Source organism: Plecotus auritus (assembly GCF_963455305.1).
Source record: "Plecotus auritus genome assembly, chromosome: 4".
NCBI classification, from domain to species: domain Eukaryota; kingdom Metazoa; phylum Chordata; class Mammalia; order Chiroptera; family Vespertilionidae; genus Plecotus; species Plecotus auritus.
Genome location: NC_137775.1, coordinates 109,455,344 through 109,478,056, shown reverse-complemented (window position 1 = coordinate 109,478,056; position 22,713 = coordinate 109,455,344). Strand labels below are relative to the sequence as shown.

The window sequence follows — 22,713 nt, the reverse complement described above, 5'->3', positions numbered from 1 at the left end:
TCTATAGAAATTTCTGCTAACATAGGTTTTGTTTTGTTTTTTTAAATATATTTTAATGATTTTTTACAGAAAGGAAGGGAGAGGCATAGAGAGTTAGAAACATCAATGAGAGAGAATCATCAGTCAGCTGCCTCCTGTACACCCACTACTGGGGATGTGCCCGCAACCAAGGTACATGCCCTTGACTAGAATCGAACCTAGGAACCTTCAGTCTGCAGGCCGATGCTCTATCCACTGAGCCAAACCAGTTAGGCTGACCTAGGTTTTTTATCTTCTTTTTCTCTTTATTAAGGACAACTGTACAGAAAGGAAATCTTTATTTACTCATGAACCCCAATAACTACTACCTTATTTTATGTCATGGCATTTTTAGAGTTTGGTATCTTTTTTTTTTCTTTTTTTTTTTTTATATTTTATTGATATTTTACAGAGAGGAAGGGAGCAGGATAGAGAGCTAGAAACATCGATGAGAGAGAAACATCGATCAGCTGCCTCCTGCACACCTCCCACTGGGGATGTGCCCGCAACCAAGGTATATGCCCTTGACCGGAATCGAACCCGGGACCCTTCAGTCCGCAGGCCGACGCTCTATCAACTGAGCCAAACCGGTTTCGGCTAGAGTTTGGTATCTTATCACATGTCTGTCACTAACAGATCCTATGATTCCAGGCAAACACTTGATTGATAATTGATGACAGTGGCAAAAACAATAACAAATTCTTATAAAAGCACTCTTAGAGGAAGGAGAAACCAAGATGGCGGCATAAACACCTAAACTGATGCCTCACACAATATCAAAACTACAACTAAAAGACAAAACGGACACCATCCAGAACCACAGGAAAGCTGGCTGAGTGGAAATTCTACAACCAGAAGGAAAGAGGAAAGCTCATTGAGAATCAGAGGAGCTGCAAAAGGCTGACGTACGGAGACGCACGAGCACACGGAGAGGACAGGCGGCTGAGTGCACGGGCAGCTGAGTGCGCGGCTGGTTTTCTAAAGCGGGAGGGAGATGAAAGCTCCCGACTGCGCTGAACTCCAGTTCCGGGCGAGTTTCTGGGAACCCACACTCATTCGAGGAGAAACTGGACTGTCAGGAAAAGAGAAAGCACACTGAGACTCAGGGGAGCTGCGGAGGCAGAGATCCGGAGGCACACGCACGCAGAGAGGACGGGCGGCTGAGTGCACAGGCAGCTGAGTGTGCGGCTGGCTTTCTAAAGCGGGAGGGAGACGGAAGCTCCCGACTGCGCTGAACTCCAGTTCCAGGCGAGTTTCAGGGAACTCAAACTCATTCGGGGAGAAACTGGACTGTCAGGAGAAGAGAAAGCAACTGAGACTCAGGGGAGCTGCGGAGGCAGAGGTCCGGAGGCACACATGCGCAGAGAGGACTGACTGCTGAGTGCACAGGTGGCTGAGTGCGCGGCTGGCTTTCTAAAGTGGGAGGGAGACGGAAGCTCCTGACTGAGCTGAACTCCAGTTCCGGGCGAGACTCTGGGAACCCAGACTCATTCGGGGAGAAACTGGACTGTCTGGCAGCAGGCAGAACTCGAGGGTGGCTTTCTCTCAGAGGTGCTTACAGCGATTACCAAGGGACACTGAGACCCAGGGGCCTCATAGGGCAGGGCTGACAGGAAGCCAAGGCTGGCTGCTCAGCCCTGAGACTCCGCCCCATCCAAGCTGAGCAGAGGTTTTTTGCAATTTTGCAACTCTTGTCCCATAAGGGTGTCTCCAGCACAGAAGTTCTTCCAGCGTAGACACAGCTGATCCTCACAGCCAATTGGCCTGGAGGTCTATTCCTCCCAGTGATACCAACAACAATCAAGACTTAACTACAGCCCTAACCGGTTTGGCTCAGTGGATAGAGCGTTGGTCTGCGGAGTGAAGGGTCCCAGGTTAGATTCTGGTCAAGGGCATGTACCTTGTTGCGGGCACATCCCCAGTAGGGGGTGTGCAGGAGGCAGCTGATTAATGTTTCTCTCTCACTGATGATTCTAAATTCTCTCTCCCTCTCCCTTCCTCTCTGTAAAAAAATCAATACAATATATATTAAAAAAAAAAAAAGACTTAACTACAACAAGGCTGTACACACAGTCCACAAAGGGGTGCACCAAGAGTGTCCACCTCAGGTTAACTGGGGAGGCTGAGCCACTGGGCCATATAGGACACCTAGCACACAATGCTACTCTACCAACTCAGGAAAGCAGCCAAAATGCGAAGGCAAAGAAACAGATCACAAATGAAAGAAAAGGAGGAAAACAAATGACTGGATATAGAGTTCAAAACCACGGTTATAAGGTTTTTCAAGAATTTCCTAGAAAAGGCCGATAAATTTAACAAGACCCTTGAGGATATGAAAAAGGCCCAACTAGAAATTAAACATACACTGACTGAAATAAAAAATATTATACAGAGACCTAACAACAGACTAGAGGAATGCAAGAATCAAGTCAAAGATTTGAAATACAAAGAAGCAAAAAACACTCACCTGGAAAAGCAAAAAGAAAAAATAATCCAAAAATTTGAAGATAGTGTAAGAAGCCTCTGGGACAACTTCAAGCGTACCAACATCAGAATTATGGGGTGCCAGAAGAAGACAGAGAGCAAGATACTGAAAACCTATTTGAAGAAATAATGACCGAACACTTTCCCCACCTGGTGAAAGAACTAGAATTACAAGTCCAAGAATCACACAGAACCCCAAACAAAAGGAATCCAAAGAGGACCACACCATGACACATCATAATTAAAATGCCAAGAGCAAAAGACAAAGAGAGAATTTTTTTTTAATATTTTATTGGTTTTTTACAGAGAGGAAGGGAAAGGGACAGAGAACTAGAAATATCGATGAGAGAAACATCAATGCCCGCAACCAAGGTACACGCCCCCAACCGGAACCGAACCCAGGACCCCTCAGTCCACAGACCAACACTCTATCCACTGAGCCAAACCAGCCAGGGCAAAGAGAGAATATTAAAAGCAGCAAGAGAAAAACAGTTAATTACCTACAAGGGAGCACCCATACGACTGTCAGCTGATTTCTCAACAGAAACTATGCAGCACAGAAGGGAGTGGCAAGAAATATTCAAAGTGATGAATAGCAAGAACCTACAACCAAGATTACTCTACCCAGCAAAGCTATCATTCAGAATTGAAGGTCAGATAAAGATCTTCACAGATAAGAAAAAGCTAAAGGAGTTCATCAACACCAAACCAGTATTATATGAAATGCTGAAAGGTATTCTTTAAGAAGAGGAAGAAGAAGAAAAAGGTAAAGATAAAAATTATGAACAACAAATACATATCTATCAACAAGTGAATCTAAAAATCAAGTGAATTAAAAATCTGATGAACAGAATAAACTGGTGAATATAATAGAATCAGGGGCATAGAAAGGGAGTGGCCTGACAATTCTCAGGGGGAAAGGGTTGTGGGGGGTTCGGGAAGAGACTGGACAAAAATCGTAGACCTATGGATGAGGACAGTGGGGGGGGAAGTAAGGGCAGAGGGTGGGGTGGGAACCGGGTGGAGGGGAGCTATGGGGGGAAAAAAGAGGAACAATTGTAATAATCGGAACAATAAAGATTAAATAAAAAAAACCTTCCCCTAAAAAAAATAAATAAAAGCACTCTTAATAGCACTTAGTTTGTGCCAGACACTGTTCTGAATTCTACACATATATAAATTCACAACCATTCAAAATTGGGTGTACTCGTATGCCCACTTTGCAGATGAGGTAACAAAGGTACAAAAGAGTCAAGTAACTTCCCAAAGTCAAACACAGTTAGTAAGTGATGGATCCAGGATTTGAATTCAGAACATCTTGGCTCAAGAATCAGTGGTGTCCCCAGAACCTGGTTTTCTCGTTTGTAAAACAAGACTACAGTTTTAAATTACAGTTGACCCTTGAACAACATGGGTTTGAACTGCACGAGTCCACTTATACTGATTTTTTTTTCAATAAATACTGTAAATGTATTTGCTCTCCCTTATGATTTTCTTAATAAGATTTTTCTCTAGTTTACTTTATTGTAAGAACACAGTGTATATTTATAGCTCTGCCGGGTAGCTCAGTTGGTTAGAGAATTATCCTGATACACCAATGTTGCGGGTTCGATCCCTAGTCAGGGCACATATAAGAATCAACCAATGAGTGCAAATGCGTGCATAAATAAGTGGAACACACTGATGTTTCTTTCTCTTTCTCTCTCTCTCTCTCTCTCTCTCTCTCTCTCTCCCTCTCCCTCTCTCAATGAAGAGAATTTTTTTTTAGTTACATAGATTTTTTTTTACTGTGCAGGGGGTCAGTGCCCAACCCCCACATTGTTCAAAAGTCAACTACATTGGCTAATTTTTTCTAATTATATTTGTATTGATTTCAGGAAGGAAGGGAGAAGGAGGGGGAGAGAGAGATAGAAACATCAATGATGCAAGAGAATCATTGATTGGTTACCTCCTGCGAGACCCCTACTGGGGATCAAGCCCACAACCCAGGCATGTGTCTTGACCGGGAATTGAACCCTGACATCCTGGTTCATAGGTCAATGCTCCACCACTGAGCCATGCTGGGCGAGCTGTACTGGCTGCTTAAAAATTACATTGAGCCTTAGCTGCTTTGGCTCAGTGGATAGAGTGTCAGCCTGCAGACTGAAGAGACCGGGGTTTGATTCGGGTCAAGGGCACATACCTTGGTTGCAGGCTCCTCCCTGGCCAGGGCCCTGGTCAGGACTCATGCGGGAGGCAACCAATCCATGTGTTTCTCTCACGCTGATATTTCTCTCTCTTTCACTTTCTAAAAATCAGTGGAAAAATATCCTCGTGTGAGGATAAAAAAAAAAGAAGAAAAAGAATTCACAGTGTAAGATATAAAAATGTTGAATCACTATGTTGTATATCTGAAACTAATATAACCACTAAGATTGTACTTATACTTGAATAAAAGTATTTTTTTAAATTGCATCAAAAGTATATACTCCCCAGAAGTACTCATGTTTATTATGTATCCTTCCAAATCATTTTCTATGCACAAAATATATAGTTTGGGCTTTTTACAAAAAAGAAAATAGTTCTAAACTTACTGCTTTGCAACTCTTGGAAATTGTTTCCTCAAATCAACAAATGTTATTATAGACTTGGGTACCCACAGGTCTACTCAACCCCTCTGTCCTGACAAAAACCACATGGCTGTCCACTGATGGGTATTCTGTTGTTGCCAATTCTTCTCTACTGTTTTTCTACTTTTCTCTGCTGTCATGAGCATCTTTGTGCATATGTGCATACTTGCCCATTTATACTGGGAATATATTCTGATTTCCTTTCTCATTTTTACGGACTTTCTGGGTCCCTTTTCCCCCCATCTCCCAAGGGTAAATATTTCAATCCTTTTACTATTTTCTACTCTCCATATTCTCAGATTTCAGATAAATGACATCTTTAATCGCCTATCCTAATCTAGCTCCTAAACTCCAACTCTACATCCCAGACCTCTATGTCAGGTACTTTGAAATTCCTCCTCTGCATTGATTGAAATCCTTCTCCCTTTCCAACCCACTACCAACAGTCTCCAGGCGTCCTCAAACTGCGGCCCACGGGCCACATGCGGCCCGCCGAGGACATTTATCCGGCCCACCGGGTGCCGCTGCCTGTCCTACTTAGCAGCCGACTCGTCCTGGGCCTGCAGTGTGCATAGGAATTTGTTCATAGTTTTTTTTTTTAAACTATAGTCCAGCCCTCCAACGGTCTGAGGGACAGTGAACTGGCCCCCCGTTTAAAAAGTTTGAGGACCCCTGGTACCCTCTGCCCTGATTACCTCATACTGTGACTACTGCAAGAGCCTATTCTCTCTGCCTCCAGGTAAGTCCTCTCCTCATACTAACATCAGGGTGGTTTTCCTAAAATAGCTATCATCAAATCACCAAGTATTAGATACCTTCATTCAATAAAGTAATGAATACGAAGTAATTTAATAGCATTCTGTCCTTAGGAAGACTGCAAATATCTGCTTTCAACGCATTAATTTACAAAATAAAATAACCTGGGGCATAAAACATTGATTGAAGACCTGCAGCACACCCACAGGCCACAGATTAAACCTAGCCCACAAGGTGTAGTCCCAAATAGTGCTGTGGATCTTAATTAACTGAAAATACTTAAAAATCAAGAGATTTCACATAAAAACCATAGTATCTAGCAGCAACGTCTCCCAGTCTCACATGGCAACCACCAGCCAAGACTGTCGCACGTAGGCAAGGCCCATGGGTTCCTGAGACTCTCCAGGTTTTCATTCACCATTTTCCCCAAAGGCCTCAGTGTCAGCTGTCATTCAGGATCTTACAAGCCACAAGCAACTCATTTAAATTACCTACCTGGTCCTTGTAAACAGTTTATAACTCCAGGACTATAAAGCACAAACTCATTAGCGTGGCATGCAAGAACCATCACAGCCTGGCCCTAATCCCCATATTAAGCCTCTTGTTCTAGTCACACCCTAAGAAAACACCTTTAACACTTTCCTCAGTCCTCAATAATTTTAATTACATTGCTACCCACCTCCAACACTCACTTTCTTCTCACTCTACTAGGCTAAATCCTATTGATCCTTCAAGGTCTAATTCAAGTACTGCTTCCTCCAAATCTTTGCAGACCCCTCTTGGCCCAGTGAACCTTCCTCCAGGCTGACTGTCCACATCCCAGCATATTACGTACATGCTCTGTGAATAACATGAATGAAACTTCTTAAACAATTTCAGCATTTGTGCATCATACCTAGTTACTGCTCCCACAAAAAATTAACAGCAGAAGCAAAGTCAAACAATTTTCCTATCTTTTACAGGTTTTTTTCTAGAGAAAGTACAAAAAAAGCTGTGTCATTCCTGCTTCTCTTGTGTTCTGAAGTCCTTCAAATTCTGCAAATAGAGAAAATGACATTTCCAATTACTAATTCAAGATTGGTCTACAATGTGGACTCTACACTAACAAGCTTATGTTTACGTGCATACAGGCCATCACAAGAAAAAAAAAAAAGACATCATCCCTACTTCACTCAATAACTTCTGCAATTTATACTGCCAAGAAGTTCTGAAAATAGCCACTTTAGCATAAACATGATAAAGAAAATTTTTTAAGAGAGAAGGAATTAATATATTTATTGACATGAAAAGATGGGACAAAACAATGAAGAAAGGAACACACATACAGTGACCGGAAAGTTTATTCTATATCAGCTATGTTTAGTCCAAACATCTCAAAGATTAAAAATTCTAGCAAATCCTGTCAGGGATCTAACATGCCCCCAACAGGAAAGCACACAGAGCGTGAGCGTCCAGGCTCTCTGAAACTAAAAACTGACCATCCTGTTTGGAAGGGCTGTGAGGCTCCATGGAAGCCCCTCAGGCACCACAGTAAGTGGCTTAAGAACACAAGGTGGAACGAGGAAATCTGATTGTGGCTGGGGAAGGAATAAGGTGCAATTTGCATAAAGGTAGGGGAATGGTAAGGGTGGAGCAGTGTGCCTTGTCACTGTGCAAACTGACTACAAATCTGGCATGGTAGAATTAACTGATATAATGGGAAAATGTATTAAAGCACTACTTTCAAAATGGAAAAATAAGCTTATGTGACTTTTATATTTACATGAGAATCATGTTTATCAAGTTTACATATTAATAACCACCAATATACTTACTAGAAATTCTATATTTGACTGAAAACATTGTATTCTCGCCCTAGCCGGTTTGGCTCAGTGGATAGAACATCAGCCTTCCGACTGAAGAGTACTGGGTTCAATTCTAGTCAGGGGCACGTACCTCGGTTGCAGGCTCCCCCAGGGCCAGGGCCGGGGTTGGGGTGCAGGAGACAACCAATGGATGTTTCCCTCACATCGATATTTTTCTGTCTTTCCCTCTCTACTCCACTCTCTCTAAAAATCAATGGAAAAATATCCTCAGGTGAAGATTTTAGAAAAACTCACATCATATTCTCAAAGACTAGAGATTCTATGAATAAGACAAACAGGAGCAGGGTCAGGTTAGACAACGCATGCGGTTCCTGGACCAGCTTTTTCAAATAAATTAAAACATTTCAGTGCCCATTAAGTTCCAGAGGTCAATAATTACTGAAAATATCCATTTATCTAATTTTTTAAAATAAAATAAAAAGAATTACTATCATAAAGACTACTAAGTTGCATTATCTCAAAAAGCATAAATAACAATACCTCTCAACTATAAACTATTGTTTTGTGAAACTGCATATATTATGGTGCAACAGAGCTTTTTTTAAATATGTTTTTATTTATTTTTAGAGAAAGAGAAAGGGAAAGAGATAGAGAGATAGAAACATTAATGAGAGAAACTTCATCTACCAGCTGCCTCCTACACAGCCCCTAGTGGGGATCAAGCCCGAAACCCAGACATGTTCCCTGACCAGGGAATTGAACCAGATTGGCACTGACGTTCAACCACTGAGCCACACTGACCCAGCGCATCAGTTTTTTTAATCACTATTTCAAGTTCACAACTACAGAAATGAGAAACCTGTTGGGGGAGGGGCCTCACATCACCTGCAGCCCACCTATATTTTGCTGATCCCTTATATGACAGCATTAGTTGTGCCTAATTTTTCTGCAGCAAGAATCTTCAAGGTGGCCTTCTAATAACAGTAATTGACCTACTGCAGGTACAGGGTATAAAGAGTTTATGTAGCCGAAACCAGTTTGGCTCAGTGGATAGAGCGTCGGCCTGCAGACTGAAGGGTCCCGGGTTCGATTCCGGTCAAGGGCATGTACCTTGGTTGCGGGCACATCCCCAGTGGGAGGTGTGCAGGAGGAAGCTGATCGATGTTTCTCTCTCATCGATGTTTCTAGCTCTCTATCCCTCTCCCTTCCTCTCTGTAAAATATCAATAAAATATATTATTTTTATTTTATTTTTTTTAAATGTATTTTATTAATTTTTTACAGAGAGGAAGGGAGAGAGATAGTTAGAAACATCGATGAGAGAGAAACATCGATCAGCTGCCTCCTGCACACCCCCCACTGAAGATGTGCCCGCAACCAAGGTACATGCCCTTGACCGGAACCGAACCTGGGACCTTCCAGTCCGCAGGCCGACGCTCTATCCACTGAGCCAAACCGGCTTCGGCTAAAATATATTTTTTTTTAAAAAAAGACATAAAAATATTAGTTTAAAAAAAAAAGAGTTTATGTAAAAGAGGGTCAAGAACAGTGCCTCAGAAAGCCTATCCCCACCACCTGCTGCTTTTGTGCCACCCCAAGACCCATCGCATCCCTAATATCAACTTTGTTGACTTGGTAAGAAATATAGTAGAGCCCTAGACAGTTTGGCTCAGTGGATGGAGTGTCGCCTGCAGACCAAAGGGTCCCGAGTTCAATTTCAGATTTCAGTCAAAGGCATGTACCTCATACCTCGATTGCAGGCTCCTCCCTGGCCCCGGGCCCTGGTGGGGCTCAAGCAGGAGGCAAGCAGTCGATGTGTTTCTCTCATATCAATGTTTCTGTCTTTCCCTCTCTCTCCCACTGTCCCTACAAATCAATGGAAAAATATCCTCGGGTGAAGGTTAACAACAAAGAAATATGGTAGAATATTCTCTTGGCTTCCCTTATATATTCTAGGGAAGAGAAAGAAAAAAAGCAAAACTTTCAGAAGAGTTTCCTTAATATTAAAAGTAATCAGACCTCTAGAATGTTGTCTACTCTGTGGCAGGAACTTCTTCACCAATAGAAAGACCTGTACCTCTGATAAAAATTACTCCAAATAACCAAATAATTAGATAGCCCTTACTGTTAAGTAGAACTTTTTTTTTTTAATATATTTTATTGATATTTTACAGAGAGGAAGGGAGAAGGATAGAGAGTTAGAAACATCAATGAGAGAGAAACATCAATCAGCTGCCTCCTGCACACCTCCTACTGGGGATGTGCCCGCAACCAAGGTACGTGCCCTTGACCGGAATCGAACCTGGGACCCTTCAGTCCGCAGGCTGACGCTCTATCCACTGAGCCAAACCGGTTTCGGCTGTTAAGTAGAACTTTTATACAAATGTAAAGTTCACTGTTCCACTTGACTTTTGTACTACAGGAAATTCCTACTTATATACCTACTTTTCAAATTATAAGGTTAATAGCTTCAGTTCAAAATTCTTGATTTTAAGTAGTAAACATAATTTTAAAGTAATAGTAATGTAAAACCAGTAACTATATAGCCTGTGTTTTTAATTTGATAAAACATTAAAATTGTCTAATATTAAATAAGCCTGAGGCAGTATCTGTCAAAAAGTTATTATAAAGATGTTTAATTTGTTTACCTAATTATTAAAAATTCAAACTCAAAGAAAGTATAATTATCAGTACTTTTTCTAATCCAAAGACAAATACACAAATCCATTGTTTAAAAATTGTCAGGATGCCCGGGAGAGGGGAGAAGGAGTGAAGGGGGTCAAAGGGGGACATATATAACACTTTCAACAATAAAGATAAAAATTTTAATGTGCCATAATGCATCCATATTCTGCAGAAAACAACCCACTTAGTGACTATCTAAATAACACTGACAATTTAAAAACCTTTATTTCCAGCGCATTTCACAAAGAATATTAATTTTCATTTCTTACATAATTAATTTGCAAATACTTTTAGCATTTACAAACCCAATTTACATTAGCTACATATCAGTTTCACTTTCAGGGTCTTCAATACCCAATTAAATACAGGGTCTGTTCTGCAAGTACATATCCTAATACTGTGTAGAACTACCCAACTGGAAACCCTTCTCTTTGCTTTCATTTCACTCATTGGTTATCATTTATATTTTTCTTTAAGACAATTGGAGATTCCATCCTCTTCAAAAGGTACCTAATTTTAAAGAATTCACTAAAAAGTTTGGAACCATCAAAGTTACCACTAGACTTAATTTCCTATAAGGAATGCTGTACCCGTTTTCAAATCTAAAAGAGAAAACTCTCTTGAGAGTTAGAATTGTTCTAAACATTTTCCATGCTGTTAGATGGGTATATTCTGTAGAAATTAAAATAGTGAAGTTGTACTACCCCAAATCAGCCCTCTGGTATACTGGAAGTTGCGATAAAAGTGAGCTCATTTCCATTTCAGGGGAAGTGCGTGTGGCCGCACACACTTGCCATGTGTATGGAAGAGGGGCTTGACAACAGATAGTTGTACTCTTTCTAGAATAAGAACTTAAAAACAAACATGAAACATATAATAATCCCAAATTAATGTTCAGAAAGAAGCCAAGAAGTGCTTTTCCAAATAGCGAAATGGAAAACAATCAAATTAAAACCCTAATATGGTTTGATATGTGTTGCTTTGGATACGAAAAGTAGCAAAGAAGTTTAAAGTTATTCAAAACTCTACCTTCCTTCTCCAAATTTCAATTAATACAGGAATAATAATGGGATTTTATACCAGACATTACAAAGCAAATGGCATACCAAACCCTAACTCTGTATCACAAAGAAGCTAATGCAATAATATGTACATCTTGTACTTGTTTCCCAGACGATCTGTCACAGCTCGGTAAGAGCTGGCAATAAAATATGGAGGCAAGATGAAGGCCCTAAATCGTCTTTATAGTCAAAGGAAAGCAGAGGGGGAAAAACACTCCAGTGGAGAGCTTCCTGAGCTTCCCATAACCCTGCTCTGCTCTGCCTCACTTAATACTATATTACTATTTTAACCATGTATCAGCAAACGCAACAATATTACTAAATGAATTCGCCGGAACAACAAAAACAAGGGTATCCATAAATGCGCAGCTTTCCTCCATCCCGTGCAGCCTTCCACTACCAACAGTTGGGTAGACCATCGTACAATGAAATGAATAAGCGACGCACACGATTCTACAACTTCGGAACAGTCACAGACCTTCCATGGCACCCTCAAGAGTCACAAGGGCTGAGCGACTCACTAGCACCAAAACGGGTGTCTTAATTTCCAGGCAAAGTTGCCGTATAGCCAACGCGAGCAATGGAGTCAACAGTGCTGGTGCGCGCACGGAAGCCAACAAGGGCTGTCCCTGACCCTATCACTTCCATGGAAGTTCGGCAGCGCTTCATCAGCGTCCCGAGAGCAAACGTGCTCGGCACAGTCGGCCTGCGTTTCCCAAACTTCGTGCACGCTCAGCCTCCACTGAGCGACCGCACGGGAGTGGTGCGTTTGGGTGCTGGGCAGTGTGGTTCTGGGTGGGGGAGGGGAGGGAAAAGTCAAACGACTTCCTAGTAGATCGTGAAAGAAGGAAAGCGCAGGTTTGGGAGCCAGGAAAGTTAAAGGGTGACAAAGAAAAGCGGCACTCGGCGCGTCCTTTCTCGCCGCTCCCCCACCCCCACCCCCACCCCCCGCCGGGGGACCACCTGGCCGCGGCGTTTGACAGCTCGGCCGGCGTCCCGGGGCGCCGCTTTGTAGTTGACAATAAACTCGCCCGGCTCCGCCAGGTGTGCGCAGTGTTTGTTTTTTAAAAGACCGGAGAGACCAGGCGGCGTCCGCGAGACAGGTCGCCCGAGAGGCTCCGGCAAGCACGGCGCCCGAAACAACTAAAAAGTAAAGTGCGGCGGCGGCGCCCGGCTGGGCGGGAGGTGCGGGGCGCCCGCGGGAGGCCCGCGCGCGACGAGGGGCGCGGGGCAGGGCGCCGGGTCGGGGACGCGCGGCGGCCCCACCCCCACCCCGCGGGGGCGGCGGGGGCGGCGGGCGCGGGGGCGGCGGGCCGGGCGCGCGGTGACAGCTCCGGCCCGGCGCCGCGGCTGGCTCCCGGCCTGGAAGCTCACACTCAACTTACTTCTTTCTGGCTCTCTGGAAAGGGGAAGCGCCATCTTTGCGAGGCCGGCCCCGAGGTCTTTTGTCTGCGGCTGCGGGGCTCGGGGCCGGGGCTCCAGGCTCCTCGGGGGGTTGTGGCGGCGGCTGCGGCTGCTCCGCGCCCTTGTCCTCCTCCGACGACATCCTAGTCACCAGGAAAGACACATGGATTCCGGTCCTCCTCCTGGGGGGCTCCTCCCGCCGCCGCCGCCGCCGCGGCCGCCGCCGCTCGGGTTCCTCCTCCCCGACTCAGCCTCTCGCATTTCCCGCAGCCCCGGGAGCAGCAGCAGGTACCGGGAGCGGCGGCAGCATGGAGCGAGCAGGACACGCACTCACACACATAGGCGCGGGCGCGCGCACCTCGGCGCGGAGGGGCCGGGCGGGGGGCGGCGGGCGGGGCGGCGCGAGGGAGGGGCCGCGGGCGGGGAGGTGCGGGCGGCGGGCGGGGCGCGGGCGGGGGCCGGGTGCGGGCGCGGCGGGGAAGCGGAGGGTGAGGGGCGGCGGCCGGGGTCTCCGCCCGCGCCCCGCCCCCAGGCCGCCGCCGCGGGGAGGAGACGCGGGCGAACAGGGAGCGGCGCGCGGGGCGAGCGGGGGTCGCGCCCGCGGCTGCCCCTCCCCCGCGCAGGCCGCGTCAGGCCGGGTGGCGGCGGCGAAGTTTTGACAGCTGCTCCAGTTGTTGTGGGTTCCGGGCCGCGCCAGCGCCGGCCCCTCAGCGCCCGCCTCCCGGGCAGGGGAGGAGGAAGTTTGCGGGTGTGCGTGCACCACACACCGTGGCCGTCGCGCGAGGGCCGCGCCGGTGTCGCTCGGGCGCCCGGCACCACAGACCTCTCACACTCGCCGTCGTCTCACCCACACTCGGCCGCCGCGAGGTTCCCCTTCCTCCCCTCTCCCCTCCCCCCACCCCCACCTCCACCTCCACCTCCACCCCCACCCGCCAGGCCCACCGCCCCCCGCGCGCCGCCACTGCCACTCACGGGGCTGGCTCCGCGCATGCGCCGCCCGCGGCCGCGCCGCCGCCGCTGACCTCACTGCCCCTCCCCCGCCCCCGCTGCCTCCTCCTCTGACGCCGGGGCTCCAGCTCCGGCTCCGGCTCGGGAGAGCGCCAAGCTGCGGAGCAGAGAATCCGGGATCCGGGTCCGGGTCCGGGTGTGTGCGGCGGCCGCAGGGGGAGGAGGAGGCTGCTGCATCGCGCGCCCTGAGCCGGACAGGCTCCGCCGGCCCGTCCGGGGTTCTCCTGTTGAAACGCGTGTCTGCGAAGGAGAGATGCGCTGCACCTTCGAGATAACCCTATTCCACCGACAGTTTTGTTATTAATAAAATGATCCAGAAAGGGCTGATATAGCTGGCACACAAAAATAACGGTGGCATGTGGACTAAAATGCTGGGAGATATAAGCCCATACAAACCCAGCAGCTTGATTTTAATGTTCAGTGTGTTGTGATGGACGGACAAAAAAATATCAAGTGCTTCTAAGCTAACTCTTGTCATGAGTAATAATGGCAAAAGAAAAATGGGGCTAGAATCAGAGATCCGAAATGTGCAGTCTCTGGAAGGAAGGCTGGCTACAAATGTGAGATTCTGGGTTTCTTGTTTGAACAGGGAGGCAACTGGACTATGTGATTTCCGTCCAGATTAGCACGGTAGTTGAAAACATCATTGATTTGAATTGGGGGGAAATATCCTATCAAACCATCTGCAAAAGAATTAGGGTACACTCATTTAATAAGCATATACTCTAGGCTGGACACACTGGGCACTTTCTATTATTTCTTTTCATCCTCACAACACAGTTTGTGTTGGTTTTTCCAGCTATGTTGTTCACCTTCCCTTCCTCCCAATAGCCAGAATAAACTTTAAATTGTGTTTCCTATTTGAGCAAAATACACAATTTGATTTCCAGAGTCTATTCTGACTAAAAGCATCATTTTTTGAAATGGCTGAAATGACGACTCTGATAGTCATTTGAATTCCTTCAGGGCTTATTCCCTACTGGCTTTTCCAAGTTGACTAAATTTACAGCCAAGGGAATTTTGAGCTTGGGGAGAAGCTCACTTGGTAAATGCAAACTATAAATTAAAGGTGTCTATTATGCATAGAAATACGACATATCTGTGACAAATGATAAATGTATGAAGTGGCATATTTAAAGTTTATTATTACACTTGACACTTTAAACTTTGAAAAATTGGATTATTGATCCAAATGTTTATCTGGGTTCAATGCTGGAATTAGAACAGCCATTTCCAAATGTGCATAAAATTATGTACCTGGATAATTAAGTTCACTTCTTCAACACTTGGGGGAATTTAAGTGTCAGTGTGTGCAAACTGCAAGTCACTCCTGCTGGAGAGGCGTTTTAAAAGGAAATAACTTAGGCCCTGGTTGGGTTGTTAAGTGGTTAGAGCATCCTCCCATTAAGCCAAGGCTGTGGGTTCCATCCCCAGACAGGGCACAAGCTGGAATCTACCAATGAATGCATAAATAAATGGAACAACCAATCAATGTTTCTCTCTCTCAAATCAATATATTTTAAAAAAGGTATAGCCCAGCCAACATGGCTCAGTGGTTGAGCATTGACCCATGAACCAGGAGGTCACAGTTCAATTCCAGTCAGGGCACATGCCCAGGTTACAGGTTCAATCCCCAGTGAGGGATGTGCAGGAGGCAGTTGATCAATGAGTCTCATCACTCATGTTTCTATTTTTCTCTCTGTCTCTCCCTTCCTCTCTGAAATCAATAAAAATGTTTTTTAAATATTTAAAAGGTATATTTCAAGACCCTTAAAAAAGTAAATAAATAAAAGGAAACAAGTAAGGACTAAGGACAGAAAGTGGGTGGAACGAATGGAAGGGTAAAGTAGAGGTTTGTGCAGTGATGCTTCTGGAAAGATAAAAGATGGTGATGATGAGTAAGCCCAGCCTTCAATCTCTATTCCTTTGGGTAGTGTGAGCAGACAAGTCTCTGGAATCTGTTTTAAAAAGGATAGTAGGCTCGTCCGCATGAAGTTATCACAGGCAGAACAAATAAAATATAACTCAGGATGCAGATGAAGTAGTCAAGAAAGAATTGTTCAACAAAGGTTTTTCTATCTCCATTATCCAAATTACACAGCTCTGAGGCCACAAATCCAGAAGGCAGGTAGCTGAGGTGCCTCCAAATTATAAAGCTACAAAGGCAGGGGCATCTGTGGAAAAGTAAAAATAAAGAAAGGAATGTCTACTCTCTATCCAGTACTCGTTAAATAGGCATTTTTCCCCAATATGGTAGGTATGTACCAAATTGCAGTCATCTTGGAAGGGTGGGATTACGGGAACTTTCACTTTCTATATTACATTGCTCTATAATAATACAATCTTTCAAAGCACAGGTAGTATAATCAGAAATATATATTAAATATTTAAAATGTAGGTAAGGGTTTTTTATCTGCAACAACAAAAACCTCTCATGAACTGTAAGCAAATGAGATTCTCAGAGTCTAGCAAACAAGTGGCAGTGAATAAGAATTCATAGTACAATGCCCATTCTTACTATTTGAAGGCCTATAAATATCATTGACATGGTCTTTATTCAGAGTGTGTCTGAATAATTTATATTATAAATTAATTTATATTATTATATATTAAAATAAATATATTTTAGTGAATGTAAAATATATATATCTCCTCCCCAGAGGATATGTTTTAATGATTTTTTTTTTTTTTAGAGAGAGACAGACAGACTTTGATGAGAGAAACATCGATTGATTGCCTCCTGTACACACCCCCACCAGGGATCAAGCCTGAACCCAAAACCTAGGTATGTGCCCTGACCAGGAATCAAACCAGCAATCTTTCCTTGCAAGGGATGACTCTCCAACCAACTGAGCCACACCAGCCAGGGTGTGAATGTAAAAATATTGGTAAGATCTCCTATAGACTCACCAATCATTGTTGTTCCTCTCTTTGTGTTTTTCCTTAAAGTCTTAAATTCCTCAGAGTTTTTTAGGGACCAAACCTTTACAGTTGGGGAAAGACCACTGACACTTAAAAATTCTAGATTGTACCATTTTGTGTTCATCTTTTTACTATCAAAGTTACACTTTAAAAAGCTGCATTAGCCCTAACCGGTTTGGCTCAGTGGATAGAGCGTCAGCCTGCGAACTCAAGGGTCCCAGGTTCAATTCCGGTCATGGGCATGTACCTTGGTTGCGGGCACATCCCCAGTAGGGGGCGTGCAGGAGGCAGCTGATCGATGTTTCTAACTCTCTATCCCTCTCCCTTCCTCGCTGTAAAAAAATCAATAAAATATATTTTTTAAAAAAAAGCTGCATTAATGGCTATCATTGTTTTCTCCTTTATTTCTCAGTAGAAAAAAATGTTTTAAAAATAACTTCAATCATTTAAAATTCACTCATATTTAGTCTGTGGTGCATTTTTAGCTTTTAAAATTCATATTACTTTGCATAAGTTATTTCAGTAATGCAGACCGTGTACCAGTGTGATAGAAAAGTTAAAGGGAAAAACTTAGAAGACACAACCAAAACAATCACCTTCAAAAATAATTTGTGTTCCTGACCCGTGTGGCCTAGTTGGAACATCTTCCCATACACCAAAAGGTTACAGTGCAATCCCTGGTCAGGGCATGTATGGGAGGCAACCATCAACGCTTTTTCTCTCACATTGATGTTTCTCTATCTCTCCCCTTTCCTCTCTCTAAAATAAATTTAAAATAACAATAATAATATGTGTATTAGAGTCTGGGGCATGAGTCAGCAGACCTTCTGAGCACATTTTAGAAAGATAAGCATCTTGCCCTCTGGGGGTGAACACCCTAAGCCAGGCAGGACTTAACAAAATAAACAAAAGAGGGGCGAGCAAGCAACTGAAAAATAAACATGGAAAAACATGCCAATAGAACGATTAAATATTGATATCCATTGTGTCCATGACCATAGGCATTTGAGGGGAAGGGCAGGGATGGAACAAGTCAGCAGACAGTGTGTCTATTCACAAGAGGTGGCCTAGAAAACATTCTGCCAGCAAGTGTCATAAACTCCTAGAAGTGCGCGCTCCCTCTCTCTCTCTCTCTCTCACACACACACACTCACACACACACTTTCTTAGGCTCCTCTCCTTTATTGACATGCAGGACCACTATATACATTCCTAGGGATGCTGCACCACAAACTGGGCAGCTTTTAACAGCAGAAGTTTATTCTCTTCCGGTTTTGGTAGGTAGAAGTCCAAAATCAAGGTGTTGGCAGCGCTGGTTTCTTCTGGAGGCTCTGAGGGAGAATCTGTTCCATGTCTCCCTCCTGGCTTCTGGTGGCTGCCCACAGTCCTTGGCATTCTTGGCTCACAGGTGCATCATCCCAATCTCTGCCTCCATCGTCACATGGCCATCTTGTGTGTCTGTGTCCTCACCTGGGGTTCGCTGTGTGTGTGTCTTCTGTTCTTGTAAGGATACCAGTCATATTGGATTCAGGATCCACCCTAACTCCAGTATAACCTCGTCTTAATTAATTATATCTGCAAACAATTTTGTTTATAAGTAAGATCACATTCTCAGGTTCTGGTAAGGATATAACTACCAAACACCCTACATAGATGCCTACCCATCTTAGATCAAAGTGTTAGACAATTGTATGAAATGGGTTAACTGCATTCAAACTCTTCTTGGCACCAAAAAAAAAAAAAAAAATGTATTTAGTCCTGACCGGTTTGGCTCAGTGGATAGAGTGTTGACCTGACTATTGAAGGGTCCTGGGTTCGATTCCAGTCAAGGGCATGTACCTTGGTTGTGGGTACATCCCCAGTAGGGGGTGTGCAGGAGGCAGCTGATTAATGTTTCTCTCTCATCGATGTTTCTAACCCTCTATCCCTCTCCCTTCCTCTCTGTAAAAAATCAATAAAATATATTTTTTAAAAATGTATTTACATTTATTTTACACCCAATCAATCTGAAGGTTAAATAAAATCAAAGTGAATTTAACAGTGACTGTGTCCACATAGTAAAAAGTAAAATCAAGATTTAGTAGTTCCTTGGCTAGTTTGATCTATGTAAAGATAAGTCAAAAAAATTGAGTGTAGCCGGAACCGGTTTGGCTCAGTGGATAGAGCATCGGCCTGCGGACTGAAGGGTCCCGGGTTCGATTCCGGTCAAGGGCATGTACCTTGGTTGCGGGCACATCCCCAGTGGGGGGTGTGCAGGAGGCAGCTGATAGATGTATCTCTCTCATCGATGTTTCTAGCTATCTATCCTCTCCCTTTCCTCTCTGTAAAAAATCAATAAAATATATTTTTTTTAAAAAATTGAGTGTAGAGTGTATAGTTTGAGACCTGTTTGATGACGCTGGCCGTCCTTAAGGGTCAGAGACAGCGATCAAATGGTCCCTTTCCCCTGTGCTGTGTACTCAAACAGATGAGGACTTCACAGCAGAAAATGATACACTTATCCAATGGAAATGGAACTCACAGTCCATCCGTCACCCTTCAGGTGGAAATCTAAATTCCTTGGCATGGCTCTCTGGAGCCCCTGCCACCCTCCAGTCACCTCCTTCTAGCCCCTTCCCTTCCTCCTCACCATGAGCTGCAGCCTTCAGGACTACTTTTGGTGAGCAACACCCTTTACCAGCTTGTCCCAATCCCCACTTCTTTTTTTTTCTTCTTTCCTTCAGTTCACACTTTAGACTTCACTTCCATAACAGACCACCGTTCTTCCAATGGGAATGGTTATGTGTCCCCCTCACATCCCCGCCATGTTTCTGTAACACCTGAGCTTTACCTCATCAATGGTCCCCCAGCCTGTAATGAGTTGTGGATTAGCTGTCTGTCTTAATCACCTTTTATACATATTATTCAGCAGCAGCTCAATAAATAACTGTGGAATAAGTGAAATAAATGGGGAAACATGCTTAAGAAAAAGATCTAAGACAATCTTTTACATGAGTGTTTAGTTTTTAAGAAGAAACTGTATCTTTATAAACAATGTATATGTGCATACCTTGCTACATTTTTTAAAAAATATATTTTATTGATTTTTCACAGAGAGGAAGGGAGAAGGATAGAGAGTTAGAAACATCGATGAGAGAGAAACATCGATCAGCTGCCTCCTGCACACCCCCCCACTGGGGATGTGCCTGCAACCAAGGTACATGCCCTTGACCGGAATCGAACCTGGGACCCTTCAGTCCGCAGGCTGACGCTCTATCCACTGAGCCAAACCGGTTAGGGCACCTTGCTACATTTTATGTTGGTTGTCGCAATGTATATTTCTATAAAGAAACTGGCAAGTCATCTTTGCCGCCTATAATCAACATTTCTTAGGTGACACTCTTCCAGTGTTACTGGCTTTCAGACACCTGGGTAGAGAGGATCATGCCTGTTTCTCACAGAGTCTCCAAATCAACGAGTTGTCAAAAGAGTTGTCCATGGGCAGTGATGACACCAACATGCCCTCTGAGTGCGCTCCTGGAAACCAGAGGCGGTTTCTGAGCTGCTGCTGCTGCTGCTGCTGCTGCTGCTGCTGCAGAAAGAGTTGCCCATAGTCTTCAGACAGCATGACACCCACTTAGAAATATTTCTCGCAGCCAAGATAATGTTGAGGGGAAAAATGACTACAGAGTAGCATATACAATATGTATCATACAACCCACTTCTGTAAAACTGTGTCAGTCCACAACTTTCTGTGTATGTCTATGTATAAAGTAATCACATTCATCAAAATATAAACAAGGATTATCTATGGGCTGAGATTCCAAATGACTTTCTTTTTCTTTATCCTTTTAAAAAAATTTGTCAATTCCAGTTGACATTCAATATTATTTTATATTTGTTTCAGGTGTACAGCATTGTGGTGAGACAAAATTTACAAAGCGGTCCCCTGATAAGTCTAGGACCTACCTGGCACCATCCATAGTTATCATAGCATTATTGATTATATTCCCTGTACTGTTTACATCCCCATTTACTTTCTTTGTATTTTTCTTTTTAACTTTTATAATGAATAACTATAATATTTATAAAAGCAATCAAGTTGTTAAGGGAAAAGTTTTTTTCTCCAAAATTATCTCCTCTTTACCCTTAATTATATTTCACTTTCACTGTAATTTTTTTTTCCTTTTCTTTCTCACTACTATCTTGTCTGTGGAAATATTAAAACAACGTCTGCCATACTATCCTGACTCTGTACTGTTATTATCCCTTTCAGAGTTCTATTTCCCACTCCCAGGAACATCTGCCATTAACAAAGTAAAAAGGTTTTTCCAAATGAAAATGAATGGTATTGCTCTGTCTTTCCCCTAATCCCTTTTTGTTGTTGTTAATCCTCACCTGAGGATATTTTTCCCATTGCTTTTGAGAGAGTGGAAAGGCGCAGCAGGGGTGGGGAGTTGGTGATGAGAAAGAGAAACATCAATATGCCATCAATTGGTTGTCTCCCACAAGTGCCCTCACTGAGACCTGGGTTCAAACCTGCAACCCAGGTGCATGCTCTTTACCCAGAATCCAACCTGCGACCCTTCGGTGCGAGGGCCTATCGCTCTAAGCAGTGAGCAACATCTTACCCCTAATCATAATAGCTATTCCAGTATTCAGCCCTGGCGAGGTGGCCCAGTTGGTTGGAACATCGTCCCCATATGCCAAGGTTTCGGGCTTGATCCTCAGTCAGGGCACATACAAGAACCAATGAGCCCCAGCTGGTTTGGTTCAGTGGCTAGAGCATGGGCCTGTGAACTGAAGGGTCCCGGGTTCAATTCCAGTCAAGGGCAGATGCTTGGGTTATGAACTTGATCCCAGTAGGGGGCGTGCAGGAGGAAGGCAAACAATAAGTCTCTCATCATTGATGTTTCCATCTCTCCCTCTCCCTCTCTGAAATCAGTAAAAGTATATATTTTTTTAAATGTATTTTATTGATTTTTCACAGAGAGGAAGGGAGAGGGATAGAGAGTTAGAAACATCGATGAGAGAGAAACATCGATCAGCTGCCTCCTGCACACCTCCCACTGGGGATGTGCCCGCAACCAAGGTACATGCCCTCGACTGGAATCGAACCCGGGACCTTTCAATCTGCAGGCCGACGCTCTATCCACTGAGCCAAACCGGTCAGGGCTAAAAGTATATTTTTTAAAAAGAATCAACCAATGAATGCATAAATAAGTGGAACAACAGGTCAATGTTTCTAATTCTTTCTCCCTTCTTCTCTCTCTAGATTAAATAAATAAAGACACATTCATGTTCACCAGCTGGTGCCCTGCCTAACACCTATGGGAAGTTGTGTGGGAAGTTGTGTTCCTTTGGTAGAAATCTCTCTCCCCCGATAGGCTCTATATTCCTGTCATCTCTGTACTCCTCATTACATTGTACATTGTGGGTGCTCGATAAATATTTGTTAAACTGAAAAAGAAGCAATCATTACTCCAACAGGCTCTACATGAGGAAAGGAGGGTGCAAGAATGCAGGAAGAAATGTACCTTCTGAGGGGGGAGCGTGATGTAGGAGGCCCCAACTCCAAACACTTAGGTTTTCTACCTTCCTCAACCTGAGCGGCTGGGCCCTTTCACTCCTCTGAGTCCATTTCTATTTGTCTATGGGCTGTCGGCTTCTTGCCCCCTCGCCTTGTCCTGTCTTTGCCAGATCAGTGACCTCACTGTCATTGGGAGGAGTTGTCACACTCTGTGTGGCCTCACACACCTGCAACCTGAAAGATAAACAGACCAAGAGACATGTGAAGGACCCGATGAATACCACAGACCGATAAGGTGGCCAAGGAGGCAAAGGCAGACAGGTTACAGCCTGGCTGGTATCAGATGGTACTGCACTACTGCACACGCTTCCCCTCAGACAGACAGCACGGGGCGGGGGGGGGGGGGGGGGGGGACGAGGGAGGGCACGGCTCCAGCAGCTGGTCGGTATTTTC

At 44.4% G+C, this 22,713-nt stretch overlaps 1 protein-coding gene across 14 annotated transcripts in view; it reads right to left on the bottom strand.

The window, feature by feature from the left end:
- Positions 1–13,840, bottom strand: part of KMT2C (lysine methyltransferase 2C) — a 274,626-nt gene extending 260,786 nt beyond the window's left edge. For 12 of the 14 annotated variants that reach the window (XM_080665933.1, XM_080665938.1, XM_080665932.1 and 9 more), the window contains exon 1: positions 12,803–13,187. In XM_080665933.1, coding sequence (XP_080522059.1) covers positions 12,803–12,963 — 161 coding nt within the window. In that variant the 5' untranslated portion in view covers positions 12,964–13,187. Of the gene's footprint in view, positions 1–12,802; positions 13,188–13,588; positions 13,758–13,793 lie in introns of those variants that run through there. The other 2 variants (XM_080665925.1, XM_080665931.1) reach the window with 2 other exon arrangements.
- Positions 13,841–22,713: the final 8,873 nt, after the last annotated feature.